Consider the following 19661-nt stretch of genomic DNA (forward strand, 5'->3'; position numbering starts at 1 on the left):
GCACAAGCCAAAAGCTGTCGATCTTTTTTGTAATCTTATTAGATAAAATGCAAAAGGTCAGAGCTGCATCAAGGCACTGAATTATTATAGAACTGTAGTGCTGCAACCAAAAAATTATTTCATCATAAATAGGTCTGACATTTGCTTTCTTTAATAATCTATTAACTGTTCAGTTTTTAACCAGAAGTTCGTGAAATAAGTCTATCATTATTCCCTAGAAGTCCATTAAATCATTTCATTTGATCCAAACACATGCACTGACTTTACTTTCACAGCAAAATATACAACTAGTCAACCCAATCCATTTTTGCCTGTTTTATTTTAAAATCAGTTTAATAATGTTTGGAATAAGGATGGGTAATACTGCTAAATCAGATAACAATCTGGTATCAATACATCCATCCATTTTCTTGTTATCCTGTTAAGGGTCCCAGGCAGGTTAGGGCCTATCCCAGCTGCCATTGGGCAACAGGAAGGGTACAACCTGGACAAGTCGCCCGTCTATTTCAGAGCAACACAAAGAGACATTAAGAGAGAAACAACCTAAGGGCATTCACACATTCACCTTCACAACTACTGGCAATTTCGAGTCACCAATTAACCGAACATTCATGTCTTTGGACTGTGGGAGGGAACCGGAGTACCCGAAAGAAACCCAAACAAGCACAGGGAGAACAGCGCTAACCGGTCCACCAACATGCTACACCAATACCATAACTGGTTCTTTTTCTGAAGAAGCTCGAGTACAGTACCATCAGGTAAGGGAGAGAAATATTTCACTTTCTATGAGGTGACAGCATTAACCATAAGTATGTGCAATCACAATTGGCAGATTAGGACAGGCATTGATGATCGAACATGGGATAGATCCATATTTTGTGTCACTGATCCTTTTGACACAAGTATATCCAAAACAAGACAGTTCTGCAACTAATGAGTATGTTTATTCTCACTGACTAATCAGATTATTTCTTTTATTTGGCTAATCAATTGCTTACTCTACAAGATATCAATAAATGAACCTCATAATTCAACAATTGTTAATATCTTGATCGATCAAAGCCCCCAAACATGTTTAGTTAACAATAATGTACAATCAAGAGAAAAAAAAGAGACACTCTGGCCTTTGACAAGCTGAAATCAGATGGTTGCAAAATATGTTCCTTAATTTCCAGTAGTAGCACCTTGCACAGATTAGTGATCGGGGTTTTAAACAGCGTACAACCAGAATCAATGAATGGGCCATGGGATGATGTTTCTGTGTGTTTGTCCTTAACTGCATAAGTGCATTAATGATCAATAGCTGGTTATCAGATTATACCGTTTGCATTAGGTTACATGAAGAGCTGTGAATGTCTGTCACCAGCAGCAGCAGCAGCTCAGCTGGACACCAGCAACTGTCAAACCGACACAACTCTCTGAAGCGCGCCGACCTTAATCCTTCCGAGCTAGCAGTGTAAATTCATTGTTGACGCTAATGCTCCCTACGATGTTATACCAGAGAAATGCAGCGTATGGCTTCCTCCAAGCTGCAAAGGTCACCGGTGCTCAGGTGAATCACAGTAGCCGGACTGGCTAGCAAACGCACAGACGTCCGTTAAGGTAACGTACCTTCAGCGGGTTCCCAGTGTCTCTTCCGAGGCCGCTCAGTGCAAAAACAGCCGCTTAAATCTTCGCTTCGGGGTCATGCGGCTTGTTACAATCTACACGATGGTGTCAGTGGGTGACCACTGGTACACAGATCATACTGAGGTAGCGTTAGCACCTTGTGTTGAACTGACGCCAATATTACACCTCACTGACGTGGAGCCTCTTCTCCTCCGTCGTCTCTTCCGCGTTACGACGTTAGGCCGCGGCTGTGACGTCGTCTTCCTGCTCCTCCTGTTCCCAAAGCTTCATCGTACAGCAGGTGGATGGACGGATGAATGAATGGATTTTACTTAGCACACTAAACATTAGGGGCAAAAATCACAGCCTTAATATTCACCATGAGCTATATTGAATAAATGTGGCGGGTCTAAACACTTTATCCCCATTTGTAAAAACTGCAGCTTAAAATGTTCATTTCTTTTTTCTTCATCAAAACTGCAAACTTCTAAAGATTGGTAAAAGTCGCAATTTTCAGCTCCCCACGGACTACAAAATATCAACACAGTTGATGTTTGTGTTTTACAAATCCTCATTTTAAAAGTTAATTTTTCTGTTTTCTGTCTGAATCTGTCCTTGATTTCTGCACAAAACATATTCATGAGGTAAAGTAATCAAATTATTCCATGTTGGCTTTTAAGAATCTGTGTATGTTGACAAAGTAAACCACACAGAATATTCTGTATCCTTACAGTATGCAAAGTGGTTGCATTGTGGCCCTGTAATATTTTAATGGCATATAGCATATTAACCATGCAAGAAAGCAAACGTCCCAGATATCATTACATGACAATCATCCTAAACTTAAAAAGATCAAAGTGTTGATTAATGATCAGATATGGAAACTTGATCCTTGATCTACAACATGCATTGTACACAAGACAGCATTTCTGATTAATAAGAATAATGCAGGGGAAAACATCCTAATTTCATAGAGTGGATGGAATGTTTTCAAGGAGTGTTTTTGGGCTGTGATTTCTGCCAAATGAGGCTGTATGTACTTATTGGGCATAACATTATTATCTGTGCAATTTAATGCAATCTGATACAGTTGACACTTACGAGGTTATAAATTTCTCATTCTTATGTTTTGGCCACCTCATTCATTTTAAATATGGTGGCCAAAACATTACAACCACATGCACTCCAGCCTAACTACACTACTCAATTTGATAATTCTGTGTTTGTTGTTGAGCTCAGACAGTTTTCAACCTAAAACATTAATAGAAATTAAATTATTAGAAATAACCTTGCAAAAGTACCTACTGTATGAGGAAAGCTGTTAAATTCAAGAGCAAATCTAAATATATTGTTCACAAGTTGTAAAGACACAAAACAGACTTAAAAACACACCATTTTTTATTTGATGAAATCCTCACACAGCAAGTGGACAATATTTTCACATCTTTACAAACAGAAATCCATCACTTCCACATCATATCCAAATACTCTGACGTAAATTGGAAAGGACGAACACTCAATAGAGTTACTAAAAAGAAAAAAAAAGTATTAAAAAATAAAAATAAAAAAAAAAAGTCCTTGTATCAAGGAAAAGATCATTTTAAACAAGAATGTAAACTACAAGTTGTTAACAGTGCAACGTATTGCATCTAAGCCCATGTCTGCCTAATCTTTTCCCTTCTGTTCTACAGCCTTTTTACTATAACATTGCACACACTTATTATACACACACCTACAAACAGCTGCTGACATGCTATGGGTTTTAAAGTGCTAGCTTGGAATTCAATTGAGAGCCAGCCTGCAAAATATTTGGTTCTAGATGTATTACTGGAAAGCAGTTGATATTTTAAGCCTTTTATCAGACTTCTGTGACTAAATACAACATTCAGCACGTTGTTCTGCAGTTTACACAGATACATTCTGTGATTGAAATTGAACCATGCATCTGCCCCGCCAATTTCTAAATCTATAAACATGTGTTCAAGTTATTTAAACAGTCAGTTTTATTGTGAAAATAATGAATGCAACACCTGTGAGACAAAGCAGGAAATCCACTATTTTGTTTTGAGACTAGAGACAGGCAATGCTCTGCTAAATGGAGGAACATGGAGGTTTTGAACAGTATAGATTAAAAACAAAAAACCCCATGTGTTACATACTCTATAATCAAACAGTTTAAAGACCAGAAAAAAAAAAAAAAAAAGGTTAGTACCATTTGAAAAACCCTCCCTTGCAAAGGAATAGGGCAACATTTTCTTACAGTAATCACTTTACCGTTCACAAGCAAACACCAAGTAATAAAAATTTAGGATGTGCTTTATTTAATTGAAACTAATATACTGGATTATTATGTACATGAAAGTTAAAAATCAAGCATTGAGAGATCAGCTTATTATCTGACATTTAATAGAAGGCAAAAGTTACTGACAAAACGGCAAATGAAATCAAGTTTGTTTTTGTTGGGAAAGGTATAGCAGTTAAGGTTTTCCAGGCCTGATGATAGAGGTAGGAAGCACTGGGCCCCAGCCAGGGCCAGAAACCTGAGAAAACACACATTACCCTAACCCTCCAAAAATCAAAATATATAACTTTATAAACAAGCCCTTGTGCAGCCACATACACCATATGTGACTGTACAAAAACCTAGTGTGGCTGTCTAAAGAACACAGTCTAGTGGGCTCTCTACACTTGAATGTCTGAGCTGATTTAAACAAAACTAGTGAACCACTCAGGTGCCTGTCTGATAGCCAATCTCACCAACAAGCTACACTTGTATGCTACACTTAGTGTCTGCACTGTAAACTGTGGTTTTGTTTAAAAAAATAAATAAAAAACTTGACAGTGTGTAGTGTAAAAGCACTTATTGCAAGAACCTGAATTACTGCTATTTTTGTTGTTGTTGTGGTTGCAAGGCCACAAATTGGTGTTGCATGCAAGTAAGCACCAGAACCAGCAGGCTTTGGCTGTAAGTGACTTTGCATCTGTCAATGCAATGTTGACAAGTGCACTGTATTCTGCATTAGATCATTTTAGATTTTATTATGATGCTGAAAGACACATTCAGTGCTGTGCAACAGATGCAAGAGACAGTGAGAGGCTTTTAGACCCAAGTAGCTACCCCAGGATTCATGTTTGTTAGTGAAGATGAGGGATCACAGAGTTGATTATAACATTTCAAGTGAACACGCAGACTAGGTAGTGATCAAAATGTGATTGTAAATTTGTATCAGGTGCAAGGCTTCATTCAACAAATTGTGCAAAAACAGCCAAAAGTAACTGAATGAAAATTAGTGTTTTCTGTGATAAAGTCTAGAGTCAATAGGTAAATAACAAGTCACAATGAATTCCATTAACTGTTACAACTTATAACACCAGTGTGTAAAACCAAACTACACCTACAGTAAAAACTTACATACAATATTTATGCTAAGTATATCCATAATGCTTGTGCAAGCCAACATAAGCTTGCTCGGGGAAACTAAGTGACCCATTCCTTTAAATAATAATCACCCCCAAAAAAAAAAAAAAAAAGGCACACTGGCACAAGCTTCAAAGTAGCTACAAGGCTCTCAGGTCCAATAAGAATATATTTAAACCTCTGCTGCTACATTTAGACAAAGATGCAGAAAATGGTCAAAGAAACAAAGACCACCCAATAAGTAATACAAAGAAAATTATAAATAACCTGGCAAAAAAAGAACGGTAAGCATAAGCTTGAAGGCATTTCCTGTTAAAATGTTTTAGTGCCACTGCCACCACATTAACAGCTAATCATGGCTGACAATTAAAACCAAATATATTGTACAGATAAAGAGACTTTGGTGTGTAGACAAGACCTTTCACATTTATACCAATTTCTCAAAATCTCTATATGTGGATATTGATATTTATTTTCATCTTATATAGTGTGGGTGGGTCATGCATTACACATGCACCACAGTTTATAAACCAGTCATTTAGGGCCGAGGGTCCTAATCACAAATGCCTCATCTGATTTTAATGACATGTTAGTCCTATGACCCTGGTCAGTTAAACCTAATTCTAGAACACACTAAAGACTAAAGTGAACCATATGCCATGCCTCCTCAGAAGGTCAGTCTCTTAGCGGTGATAAACTCTTCCAGCTGAACTTTGCCGCTACCCATGAGGCCAAAGGCTGGATACATTGTTCCCGAACAATCAACCTGCCTCTCGTAAAGGCACCTCATGGTGTCTGCATCATAAAAATACACCCGGCATGCATCATAATCTAAGCATACACCCAGGCGCTGTGGCATGGGAAGCACACGATTTCCAGGGTCACCAGATGATGCGTTCGCTGTGGAAACAGAGGAGGATGAAGAAACCTTGGGGATGAAGAGCTTGCCCATGCCCACGGTGATGAGGGTGAAAGGCTGAGAGAGTTCGTAACATGTGTCCTCACTGCCGCTATCATGCCCACTGTCATGGTCGTATCTAGTAATAGGAAGAGGGAGAGGTTTTGAAAGTCCTGTAAAAAGCCAGTGTTATGACTGTAAAATATAAAGCTATGAACATCTGTAATAGTTCATTTGTAAGTGTGAGGCCTGTTGTGTACATAGTGTTCATTGCATTTTAAGGCTACAACCACGGATAACTCATTTTATTATTCATCTGTTTTTTACTTTCTTAGTCATATGGTCAATACTAGAAAATTAAGAGAAGGGCTCATCACACAGTTGTAGAGTCTAAGGTGACGTCGCTAAATGTATTGATTTGTCGAACAGTCCAAAATGTACACTCACAGGCAAGTATTAGTAATACGTACCCATTCCACTTTAACAAGAACATGTCTTTTTTCTTTAGAGAAATAAAAATTCATAAACCTTCTATGACTGGTTAAAGGCAGCCTGGTGTTGTGTGCATTATGTAATTACCATAGATTTAAAATGTATTAGCGTAAATAATTTGGTCCTTTAAATGCTTTTACATGAGCTTATGAGAAAGGCAAGCTTCATCTGGGAGTAAACTCTTTACTAGTTTGTACTCCTTCTCTTTATCACTGTACTGAGACTGATTGTGCATTGTATGTCTGTTTTAAATAATAACCATGTTTTATGCACACAGACATGCTTGCACTTACCTTGGGCTGCTGGTACCTCTGGGATTGTGAAACCATTCAAGCAGCTTTGAATCAGAGGCCACTCCAACTTTAACCATGTACGAGTATGGTTCCACCTTGAAGGCCCAGTAGTGTCTGCAAAACAAAGTAGAATTTCACTCTTTCCTGCTGGAGCAAAAACATACGACCCAATATTTGACCACATTTGGTCAGTTGTTCCAATCTGAAATCCCTGGCGCAAACGGCTCCACGTAGTGATATTAATATTTAATTGTAAGCTGATATAGCTGGTGCAGAAATAAAATAATCGTGCTCAAGGAAAAATTCCACCTTTTTATATTCAGATAACGTGATGTATTAATGCTTTGCAGAAAACCTGTAGGCTTTCACATTTTGTCATTGACGTATCTAATTGACTATGGTTGATCCTTTTGTCTTCAAAGAATCATACATTGAGGTTTATTTTGCAAGAGTAATTTGTTATGCAGGATGTGTATAGCTGCCAGTCAGTTTTTGGCTTACCTTCCTTGAGAGATGCCCGTGTCCCCAATTATGTAGTCTATTCCAATGTAGCTGCCCGTCTGCACACGTTCCGCTGCAAGGAGGAATGGCATTCCTGCTACACTCTCCACAGTGTCACAGCGCTTGTTTAGAATGAGCCGCTCCGTACTGAAGCCACACTTGTCACTGAACAGGAAACCAAAAGCTGTATGTGGAGAGACAGGGGCCAAATGAGCATGGGACAAATGCACAAAAGGCACAGGAAAGGTGGAGAAGATAAGGTAGGACGATAAGAGCTATCAAATAAGGAGGAGATGAGAAAAAAAAAAAAAAAAAAAAAAAAAGAGTTTATACAATATGGTACAGACATCCACAAACCGCTAAAGAGTGTTGTTGGTTCACCCTAGTTTTAAACTTGGTGCAGTGTAAATTGCAAAGGCTGACACAGGAGGGTGCTACAGCACCATTTGCAAAAGCTACACAAAGCCCTAGTTATCATCCCCATTACACCATGAAGAACAGCCCAATGGCGCTCAGTGTTAATTTCTTACATTTCATGCAATTAATTTCATTCTATAAATAGTTTGTGGACCAAAGGCCAAGACTGCCATAATCCAGGATACATTACATTTGAGAGATCATCCCATGAAATCTGCATAGGAAAGACAGTTTGTGCTGTCCAGGGAAGTACCTCTAACAACTAGTTTATGATAATGAAAATAGCATGGGCTTGCTTAAAGGGTCTACATTGTTAAGAACTAGAAATTGATGGCCATGCAATTCTGTTTTACAGTAAGCAAATGTTGACTTAGTAACACTTTGAAGGAAAAACATCTGACCTAGAAAAGCTTCAAAATCAAAGTCCCCTTGATACCAATTATATTCATATGCTATATTTGGGAAATGTGTCTAAAACTGATACTACAAAACTGAGACTACATCAAATGCCTCTGTAAACCCAAGACATTGGCACTTTCAGCATATGTAATGAGTGCAAGCAGTCCAAAACAATGAGAATGAAATGATTACCAAGCAGAATATAAGTCTAATTGATACAGTCCTTTATTGCAAGTAGATAATTTGAATTCAAATTCAGCAGATGGTTGGGAATGATGATGGTTAATGAATTCCACCTTGCATCTGTTAGGAAAGATTAAAATGCTAACACAAGCCAACTGCAGATTGTGGTTTCCAAGCTGTCATGTTCCCCAATCCCACACAGTAATGAAAGCTATATTGGTTGTAACTATCTGAGACAGAAAGCCATCACCATGGTAATGTAAATATAAATGCAATTGTTCTTCTATATTTCCACCGTGCATCCCAAATGAAAATTGAAATTTTAACAATGTTAAAGCACCCCATGTTATAAATCTTCCCAAAATTTTTTCTAAACACTCAGATGTGCTCTGAGAAGTGAAGAGCAAAGAGAAGCTTTGTTGGAGCTTTGGTAAAAAGAGGCCCAGTAACAGGGGCTCGTTCTTTAATAGTCAAGAGCGTAATCTGGTACATAATTAACATTTTTGAATTAATTAATGCACTTGGCATCAACAACAACAACGCTGCCTGTATTGATTGTGCCTAAAACAAATAATTGCAGTCATTGAGTTTGAGAACCTGTTTCCCCCCCCTTCTTTGAAGAACTCAGCCAACACATCTCCACACAGCAACAACAGCAACCTTTTTCTAGTCATGTCGAAAAGATTTTAAAAAAAAACTAGACACACACTCATCATTGGGAAAACAGACCTATGCATAAAAAGGTAATCTAGCTGGGGTACGTCACAAATCCATGGCTTACCAGGTGCAGGAGGTGTGTGGTATGTAACCTCTGGGCTGTAAGGGCTAAACATGGAATTTCTGCAGCTTCGGACTCTGAATGAGTAGAGGCTGTGAGGATCCAGGTCAAAAACCACAGCGTTTGTACCATACACCTTGTCTGTAGCCCTCCAGACCCAACTGCCTTCACCATCCTCCTGTGATGGAGACTGGCTTGGGCCCCCAAGCCTGGAGAAGAAGATTACAAACAGGTCATTTTTTTCCCCTATAGAAGATGCTTGTAAGAAGATCCAGTCATGTGTTTGCACCCACCTGCGGTACTCAACCACATAGTGATCTGTAGGTAGGTGATCATCCGACAGCCTCCAGCAGATTGAAGCCTCATTATAGACTCTGCTATTAGACATATCAATCAGGGGAGGGTTGGGAACTGGAGGAGGAGCAAGAAAGTACAAAAAATAAATAAATAAAATAAAGATTTCTCAGTAAAATATAAATCAGTGATGGCAACACTGTTCAACGTAGGACGTTAGCTAATGACTTATGTGCTGCTATAAGGACACAAGTGCACCAAATTTCAATAGATGGTATGAAAATAGGCCTTTACTGTGTCATTTCTAACCAACAAAAAATAATTTCAAAACTATGCTAAAATAGATCAGTATTAAAAACATGCATCCTTTTATAAAAAAAAAAAAAAAAAAGACCTTACAAACAAACAAAAAGCAAAGTCTAACATCAGTACCTTGGGTTTAAGCAAATTAGGCAGTGTAAGTGAGCAAAGATTAGATTTGTAAGGATCCAGACTGTCCACTCAGGATAATAGACAAAACTAAATAATGGTGCCTGCTAAGGTTTTTTTAAATGCAGACTCACTGTCAGAAAATGTACTTTTGTAAAGAGCCCCCACCACCAACACAACCCCCCCCCCCTCTTCGTTCCACTTTCTCATAATATTTAACTGTTGCTATAAATTGAGGATTCCTTAAAGACCAACCCCACTTCCATTTCATCCTCTCATTTGTGTCCATCAGCTGTGTAAGGATTCTTCTTACACTCACCTTTACAGTTTTTCAAATAAAGCACTTTTCCCCAGAAACAAAATCTCATCACTGTAACCATGTGTAGGTCAATCTTTCAAGATCAAGGCATGTTTCTAAACCCTGCTGTGAAACTTACTCCTTCTGAGAAGTCCTCTCCTGATCTCCTCTATAGTATTTTCTCCTTTTACATCCTTCTATCCTGGTCATTTTTTCCTTTGGCATTTTCTCATTGACCAGTGTCACACCTGCTGCAGATCTTTCTGATCTTCCAAAGTCTCCTAAGAGTTTTTCTCCCAGGCACAAGCCCTGCTTCATAAGCTTGTGTCCTCTAATGGCCCAAGGCCTTTTCATTGCAATACCAACTCTAACTCCTCACATTTGAGGTTATAACTTCAGTGTGAATTCAGAGAGTCCTCCTTTTGTTTAGCCATTGCACAGACAAGCACATTTTCAAAATTTCGCCTGTTTTCAACAGATGAACCAACAGGCAAGAAATAAAGGGCCATTCAGCACCACAGGCAGCAGCCTCCAGAGTTCAGTGAAAAACAGCAGAATTTATCAGATACAGCACAGGCTGCTGCCAGACAGACTGCACCAAGGCCAAGCTATGCCGCAGGGAGCTGCCTGGTTTCTCGTGTCCGTTTTCATTCAACTGCTTCATCCACAAATGTGGAAAATAATATTAATTTTCAACCATGCCATTTTGAGCAATCTAATTTGGTATGGATCAGAAATGGGCATTTACACTTGACAAGACAACCTTTCACAGCCTCTTCAGAAGCATAAGGATAAAGTTGAGACCTGCAGCTGGGCCACAGCTGGGAGAGCACAAAAAACACACACACACACGTTATTCCAGGGAGGAAGAGATGACTCACGAATATGGACAAACTAAGCATTGAGCAAAGGCCAAAACATACAGTATTCTACAACAACCAGAGGTCTGTTAATCTTAATACTTGAAGAGCATTGAACAGCGACCAATAAAAAAATAAATAAACACTACAACAAGTTTACATACTGATGAAAAAGCACATTTTTCAACAACATCCATAACTAAACCGTGTTGAGTTTCAGGTATATTGGATGTACAATTTCAGACCTTAAAAGGTACTATGCAGCAACAATATACTGCTTCCTTACTGCTGCATGGCCAATGCTTTAGTTAAATTACTGCAGCACAATACAAATAGTACAAATATCCCCCCACAGCTTCTTTTCTCTCTCCAAGCTCAGACTAAGAGCATCACTTACTCCCACAAACCACTTAGAATAAGAGACATCACAATGACAACGCTGCTGCACTCTCCCTAAAACAAGAGGTTCAATCAGGTTAGAGAAGCAAGCTCCTAGACAGTTTGCTAGTTTAAGTGCAACAACAGCAGAATTCATTTGACAAGTGGTATTTGCCCCTCCCTCTGAAAACACCTCAGTTTTAAGGTGGTCCTTTGATCCAACTATCAAGTCCAAAGTAGTAATTTCTGCTAAGTTGTACAAAGGAAATTATAACAGACATTACAAATTCTGAAAGCACTCCAATTTGACTGACAGAAAAACTAGAAAATGCATTCAGGAGAGTGCAGACCTTTATAAAATTACTTCATACACCCCATTGGCAAAGTCTAATTTTATTTCACTACTGCAGTGTGCAGACTGATTCTGTGAGCTTAGTTGCGATGAAGTGCCTACAGTTAGTCATTTATGCTCAATAAAAATGTAGTCTGTGCTGTTAAGTGTGTTCTGTTTTATGCATGTAGGTGTTTTTATAAAGCACACATTTCAGGAGCCACTTCCTTCCAATCCTTCCAAATACTTAAAGATCCGTGATGGAGTGATTTATCTTAACTTGCATACAATCTTTGGATAGATCTCAGCTACAGTAAGCACATTTAACCTGCTTGTTAATGGATTGAATGTTCTTCCTACTATTGCTGAAATGGACTGAAAAGCTCAGACACAGATTTGTACACATCTACTTCCACACAAATCCTGCTTCAGAATAGTTTGGGTTTCTACAAAATATTGCGTTTGAGTCAAGATTTGCTACAGAGGTTTTTCTAAAGATATCAGAAGATGTACTTTGTTCCTCAGAGCCACGGCTGAAAGAATGGCTCCAAAACAAACAGGGATATGTAACACAATCTGCTTTCTCAGGAGATGGACCACATCCTAAAGAGAAGGCGTGGCATCTGCAAAACTGCTTGTCTAAGGCTCGCCATCCTAATGACAGCTTGCAGAATCAGACAGACAGACAGCATGGTGCAGCGAACAGTGACGTGGTCAAAATAAAAAGACAAAGATTTTCAGCAGAACAAACAGCGCAAATCTGAAAATCTGCAGGCTGGAGGAGCTTATGAAGGCCAAGGACAAGGCATTCAATGATGAATAGAAGAACCTCCAGAAGATGATCGGAGTATGTGGGTGCAGTGATGCGGACCTAACATTTCCAGTTGGGTAGGAAAAAAAAAAAACAATATAGAACAATGTGTAACAATGAGTGTGGCAGGAAAATGAGTAGCAAAGTGATCTTGCCAAACAAGCACCGTGGAAATATGGAGGGGTTGCCTTACAGTTAAAAAGGTCACCAGTTTGAATCCATCTGCTGCCTTTCTATAGGGAGATAGGCTGGTGACCTCTCGCCTAATGACAGCTGAGATGGGCTCCAGTCCCCTGTGACCCCAAACAAAACAAGTGGTTACAAATAATGGATGGCTGGAGGACAGTGTGTGTAAAAGGGAGAGTGACAACATGACTTGAGAAAGAAGCAAAAGGACTAAGCAAAACAAGCAGATTTGAGGCCAATGAAACAGCCAAGAACAGTAACAAAGTGTCTAAGGAATACATGCAGCTGAGAGAGCAGCTGTCACAGAAAGATGAAATCCTGCAGCTCAGGAAAGAGAAAGAGCATCTATCTGACAAAGTCAGATCACTCAGCAGCTGCAGACCAGAGAGGCTGGGAAGATCTTAAATGACCAACACTTGTTCTACCACAAGCACCTGAATCTATGAATCATCACCCTGAAAGCTGCTGATTGTCTGTGTCTCTCATATATATATATATATATATATATATATATATATATATATATATATATATATATATATATATATATATATATATATATATATATATATATATATATATATATATATATATATCTATATATATCTATATATATCTATATATATCTATATCTCTCTCTCTCTCTCTCCACTGTGTCTGCAGGCAAGTACTGGAGACGAAGTGACACCCATACACACTTTCCATAAAATGCTGTTATCCTTATAGAACCAATACTAACAAAACAGTGAGTTGTATCAGATTACCTTTTTAGTATCAAAATACTGTGCCACACTAACACCAAGACACACCAGCTTAGTCTGCAGCATTTAATCCCTTAATAAGTTGTTCAGGTCTCGAAGAACAACATTTACTTCCTTTAAATACTGATCACACACATTGAGGCTGCTCTCTGGACACACCTAACACATGTCTACTATTATTGACTGAGACTGAAAGACCTATCACAACTTAATGTTGCAATCAATAAGTGACATTCAAAACAAATAATTAGGTTACATACAAGCTACACAAGGAAATTCTGACATGAGCCATAGTCAGATGCAGCCACGTCACAATTACTGAGTCATAACAAGACTTTGTCATTATGTTGTAAAGGCAGGAAAGGGTAAACTGGATTGGAACATTATAGCATGCAGCCATCTGTGGTTAAGCACCTAGACTGGTGTTATTGTGCAAAATGAGGCATCTGAATATTGTTGTTGCTTGAGCATCACTGTCCACTAAAACTTGAGGAAAAAAAATAAAAATGAAAAGATGCTAGTAATCAAAAAAATTAGTATCCTTTGATCCCTAAATAGTTCTTTCCAGTACAAGCCTTTGTAAATCAGCAGTATTATCAGTGTAATCAGCAGACCAGAATAAAACTTCAGAGTAGTGTAATCCAATATGGGTGTGTTCAGGGCTCTACATGTTTATATTACTAAGCTTCACACAGATGACCTCTGACCTTATAGCATGCCACAGGTCAATGGGCAGAGCATGTTAGGACATGCAATGACAAACTGCTTATTCTGGCCGTATTGTCATGTTTTAAAGAATGGGTATGATTTTCCATGGTCTGCTGGACACATGAAGTCTGTTATTTTAAGAGATGAAAATGGGCAAAAAAAAAAAAAGTCACCATATTTTGCTAATATAAAGGATGAAATTGTGATATTTTTTCCAGTCATCTGCTATCAAGCAGCCCACCCTTGGACACGTGTGTGGACAGTTCAAAGGAGCACAGAGTAAACAAAGCAGCCTATAAACATGGATTTCCATTCAAGAAATTTTGACCTCAATGCACAGTCACCTACTGAAATTTATCTCTTAAAATCTGGCCGCATCAGTGTGAACAATTTAAAATGGGGTAAAGGCAAACATAAAAATGAAAGGTAGCAAGACAGCTTGTTCTTTTTCATCTTACACCATTTAACTGAAATAAAGCAAGTTGTACCTCCACCAAAGCACATCTCTTTGATCAGAGTTTCTTCTCTGGATGTGTCCAGTACAAACTCATCAAAACAGGGGTCCGCTGAAGGGTGGAAAGTCCTCAGAGTCTCAGTGGCTTTCTGGATTCTGAAAATATACGGGGCAGACAACACATGAAATCTTTATCACTGAAGGCCAATTTTAACTGGCTTCAAAACACTACAGTAAGCTCCCAAAATACAGGGCTGAAGACCACCATTAATTTACCGAAATTTGTATCATCTTGATAATTGACAGAGGATTTAAAACCAAATACATAGCATGAGAAAACTGAGCATACTGGAGTATCATGCTCGAGAGTGAAAAGGCTCCCTGATCATCCAAAGCTGTTAATAGAGATCAATTAGTCAGCTTAGCACAGAAGACACTCCAATACACAATGCTGACTGGACACTGAAGCACAAGTCTTTTTTTAATTCCCCTTGAGTTCGGTAACCTTGGTGCACGTGGCTGTGTGTGTTCCTGACATACTCCTGTGGCCCACACACATTAACACTAAGGCTCTTGACCAAATCCTGATCATGAAATCCACTGCGAAACCTGTAGACCTAAATTATGATGGACAACACAAAAATAAATGGTAAACCTCAATCTGTGACTGTGGCACTTTCTGAAACGTTTAACTTTTATTTTCCTCTAATCTGGTAATGATGACTAACCAGATTAATTTGACTGAGATACTGTTGACCATTACCAACAGATTGACCTACAATGGATGGTGTGTGTTGAAAGCTGTGAAAAACCATTATCATGGTATGAGGTTGCACTGTAGCTCTTCTAAGTGCAACGCTAGAATAGTTGTTTTTTCCCCCATTCATATTAACCAAATAAAATTGCATCATGCCACAAATCTTTAGTTTAATTTCACACGCCATAACAATCATGTGCTCTGAAGACTCCTGCCCCAACAAAACTATTACATTATTGATCAACATATTGACGTACAAACATTCTAATAAATCATTGTCAGCAGTACCTGATATGTAGCTGCTTTGCAGTCTGTACAAAGCAGGACTGGTCAGTCTCTTTTAGCACCTCTTGAGCGTAGCCCACCAAACCACTGTTCTCCAACATGCCTTGATACTCCTCCACCTGGGAAATATTTTTTAAAATGCATTTAATGATCTAACATAATCTTGAGAAAACTGGGTGTCCTCACACCCTTGCAGATTCTGTTGGCTTAATGAGAGCATAAGCCAACAGCTACAATGATTAGTAAAAGAAGAATGCATCAATGTTGAGGATACTCAACAGAAGTTAAATGTAGTCCTGGTATAGCATACCTGAGTCTTTAGCTGGTCCAGACGTCGGTTACGAGACTGTTCGATGGACCTCAGCATCTCAGACTTTCTCTCCTGTAGTGTCTCAAATAAACGCTCAAAGTGCTCATTGGCTTTTCGCTCTGCTAGCTGGCCATTTTCCTTTAGAGGACAAGAGAATTTAGTTGGTAATTTGCACAAACCAAATCAAGTTTGCTTTTCATAAATCTTTTCAAGGAATTGTTCCGTAGAGTCTACAACAGCACGTCATCATTATCATATTAACTGCATACTTGTGATGGGTGAAGACTCCATTCCTCCTCTTACAAGACAATAAAGACAAGTGACAGTATGAGTCCACTACAGTCATCCAACATTAAAGTTGCTCTAAGGCATTTAAACCCATTAATTGACAACTACTCAAGTAGATAAATACTTGAGTAGTTGGTGGTGCCTTTGTCACACACACAGAAGTATTAAAGAGAGCAGAAGAATTTGATTACATTCCGTTTTGGACTGGCACCGGGGGATTCTTAGAGAATGAAACCCAGACACTGGGGAGAGAAACCAGTAGGCAAATTCTTACTTTTCCTGTTGATAGGGTTTGCATACTTTTTGTTTAGGGACCTTCCTTGTTCATACACAGACAAGATGTAATTGTTCTTCAACTTAACCAACAGGTTTTGAGAAAGCTATACAAATATTTGCCTTTGGCATGAAAACTAGCCAACTCACTCAATTATGTTCAAGAATGGTTGCTTTTTTTCTACTGGGGTTGGCGACAAAGGCATGGCAATACATCCTCTGAGCCAAAATTAGAAATATTAAAAAACAAAACAAAAATAAAACAAAGTAAAACATACATTTAAAATTAAAAACATTTAATACATTTAGAAAATGCCTTAAAAAAACAAATAAAATAAAAAATAAAAAAAACTAAGCCCCAGTCCTTTAACCTGATGATTAATATGTGTAATGTGGAGATTTTGAATGAGAAGGTTAAAAGGAATTAAGGATTGTAAAATAAAATTAAAAACAAAACAAAAAAAAAAAACAAAACTGTGCAGCGCACAGGAGTCAAGTGAAAAAGGCATGTTAGGAGTGAGAACCATGAGTCAGCTCTCTTACCTCAGTCTGACTGATGAGCTGCTCAATCTCAGTAATCTGAGTCCTAACCTGGTCCTCTTTGCTGATGAGATAATGGATACTCTTGGCCAGCTTCTCCTAATGAAAGAAAAGATCAGCAGCATTTACAGCAGGTTTCAAGGGATCACAAAACCTGGAGAACATTAACATGATGACAAATATAATAGCCTTTATTACTAAATACATTTTCAGTTTCTTTCAAATTTGTGTCATTAGGGATCAAGCAGTTTCTGGGTGCGTTCACATTCCCCAGTATCCCCTCTGATACTAGTCATAACAACTGCCATCTGAAAGATTCCCAGAATAATGAAAATGTTTGAGACACATGATGTTCACAATTTCCTGTGCGACAGTCATGACACAGCCTGTATCAGTAAATGGAGCATATAAAGTATATATAAAATATTGCATCCCAATGATATGAAACTCAAACATCCTGGCTGACAAGGTTTCCATGACAGTTCAGGGCAACTGATAAGTCATCTAATATTTGAAGATACAATGCCAACAGAAATCACTGAGAAGAAAAGGTTTCATTAAATATTAAAGCAGCACAGTGTTTGTGTCAGTGCAGGCAGTAGATTAAATTTCACACAGATTCTATGTCAACTCTCTGTGAGTCCAGTAAGCCAAGTGTTCATGGCAACAAGATTTAATTACTATTCTATACATTTTCACTTACAGCCCACACTGTCAAGAGTTTGAGGTTCTTATATGTTGTATGATGCTGTTTTAGCAACCAGTCTCTCCAGACATTTTTGTCTGCACATTAGCTTGCAAAAATCTGATTACCACACACGAGGCCAAGTAATTTTAACCCTGTTAGCCACCTTGGTTTTCCGATTCCAAACAAACAGAAGTTGATCTAATGGTCTAGTGCATGTCAGCACATGTTTAGGTCAGCCATCAACATTATAACTGGAGATTCAGGGACCAGTCAGGTGCTAAAGCATGCTTCTAAACTTCTTTTGTTAGACACTTGAGTTACTGACTAACGTTAATTCAACTCACTGGAAAATATATTACTCATCAAAAGGCTTTTACCAAATTTAAAAAGTTATTAAATGTAACAGGCAAAACTAAAAATTCATGTGCTTTTTACTGTACATAAACTATAAGGTTTTAAAACCTTAGCATTGTATGTACAGTTTAAAACCTACCAAATATGGGTTTAGTACTTAAAACACTACATCAATAATTCCAAGTATTAAGGCTGCTTTGCTTAAAACCATGTTCATTTAAAGCTCTAATCAACAGCAGTGTTGTATTGAAGCTTAGTATAATCCTTGTTATCATAAGCTAGTATTGTGTTAAACTCTAAACTGGTCATTAGTCAGAGACAACAAATGTACTCGCTGACACCAACACACACGCAGCTAAACTGCCAATTGCGATACCTTGAGGATCTTGTAGGCACTGCTCATGGAAGTGACTTTGTGGTTGGCATGGGATCCTCCCAGTTTGCAGAGGTGACACACAGGTCGTCTGCATACCTCACAGTACATGTTCACCTTCTCCATTTCATGCTCTGGACACATGAGCACCTGGGGCATTTAACAGAGCAATGACAGGTTAAAATTGTGTTTTAAAAAAACACTCTAAATTGCAATGCTAAATAGCACAGATTACTGTGTGTTTGTTTTCAACAACAGTCATAAACACTAGCTAAAGGAGGAACAAGAAGATGGATACTTTGCAATATCTAGACAGTTCTGTGAGGCATTTCCTAAATTCTGAAAATAGCAGTCCAATCAGCAGATTTTACTGTCAAGTTCCCCCTCTGAAGAAACACAAGTCTACACAGTAATTGTTTGATCAACAAACTGGAAAGAGCAATACAATACATTGACAAAGCCAGTAACTCAGTAAAAACAGATGGGACAATGACAGATATCAGCCACATTCACACTGATGAAACTGACAAAATGGCAAATCTATACATGCTAATGTTTAAACAACTTATCACCAATGTTCATAGTCCAACAGAATGAAGATATCTTGAGAGTATCTCTGCATTTATCAGTTACTTCCTACAGAGTGACAATGACGGAGAATACTTGCCTTAGGCCTAAAGTTTGTTGTCGGGCCAACATACTCATGCTGAGCTTTGGGTGTGCCCCAGGGGTGGTGCAGCTTAAAGCACTCATTACAGTAGCTAGCCTTACAGTCCATACAGCTCTTTGTAGCCTCCTGCTGCTGTGGAGGTTTGCAGATGTTACACATGATTGCGACAGCTGCGCGGGCAGCTTGGCGGTAGCGCTCAACGATGCTTTCGAGAGTGAAGTTACGGAACAACATACTGATGCCCCGCTCGCCAAGGTCGATGTCATGCTGGCAACCTGGGCATGGGATGGTGGTGATCCGGGGTGTCACAGATCCTCTGCGCCACCCCGGAGAGGAGATAGAGCCTGAAGGAGAGCAGAGTACGACAAGTGAGAATATATTAAATGTGATCTAGATTTACAGCCTTGGGTCACCCAGATAACATTCTTGTGTGAGGCTCTATTTTCACTTGTTAACAAGCATGGTCTTTGAGTTCCAATTATACAGAAGGAATAGACTAAAACAGGGGCTTTGATCAATGTTAACACCCATTTGTGTTGAATAAATTCTGGGCCAAGTTTCACAAAAGCAGCATGACATCATGGCACTAACTGGCCAAGTATGATTTTAAGACAAAATATGTCTGA

At 38.6% G+C, this 19661-nt stretch overlaps 2 protein-coding genes across 10 annotated transcripts in view; both read right to left on the reverse strand.

Moving 5' to 3' along the window:
* Nucleotides 1-1862, reverse strand: part of ccser1 (coiled-coil serine-rich protein 1) — a 117878-nt gene extending 116016 nt beyond the window's left edge. Inside the window, exon 1 of one of the 4 annotated variants that reach the window (XM_067521253.1) lies at nt 1612-1861. The gene's annotated coding sequence lies outside the window, so the exon portion shown is untranslated. Of the gene's footprint in view, nt 1-1321; nt 1546-1611 lie in introns of those variants that run through there. The other 3 variants (XM_067521251.1, XM_067521252.1, XM_067521255.1) reach the window with 3 other exon arrangements.
* A 1124-nt stretch (nt 1863-2986) lies between these two features.
* The window catches only part of trim36 (tripartite motif containing 36), a 28572-nt gene continuing 11897 nt past the window's right edge, over nt 2987-19661 (reverse strand). For 4 of the 6 annotated variants that reach the window (XM_067521907.1, XM_067521901.1, XM_067521904.1 and 1 more), the window contains 11 exons: nt 19033-19379; nt 18369-18515; nt 16954-17049; nt 15850-15987; nt 15543-15658; nt 14532-14653; nt 9281-9398; nt 8991-9196; nt 7211-7394; nt 6710-6823; nt 2987-6063 (listed from right to left, as the gene is read on the reverse strand). In XM_067521907.1, coding sequence (XP_067378008.1) covers nt 5694-6063; nt 6710-6823; nt 7211-7394; nt 8991-9196; nt 9281-9398; nt 14532-14653; nt 15543-15658; nt 15850-15987; nt 16954-17049; nt 18369-18515; nt 19033-19379 — 1958 coding nt within the window. In that variant the 3' untranslated portion in view covers nt 2987-5693. The remainder of the gene's footprint in view (nt 6064-6709; nt 6824-7210; nt 7395-8990; nt 9197-9280; nt 9399-14531; nt 14654-15542; nt 15659-15849; nt 15988-16953; nt 17050-18368; nt 18516-19032; nt 19380-19661) is intronic. The other 2 variants (XM_067521903.1, XM_067521906.1) reach the window with 2 other exon arrangements.

This window comes from Channa argus, chromosome 11 (assembly GCF_033026475.1).
Source record: "Channa argus isolate prfri chromosome 11, Channa argus male v1.0, whole genome shotgun sequence".
Taxonomy (NCBI): Eukaryota; Metazoa; Chordata; class Actinopteri; order Anabantiformes; family Channidae; genus Channa; species Channa argus.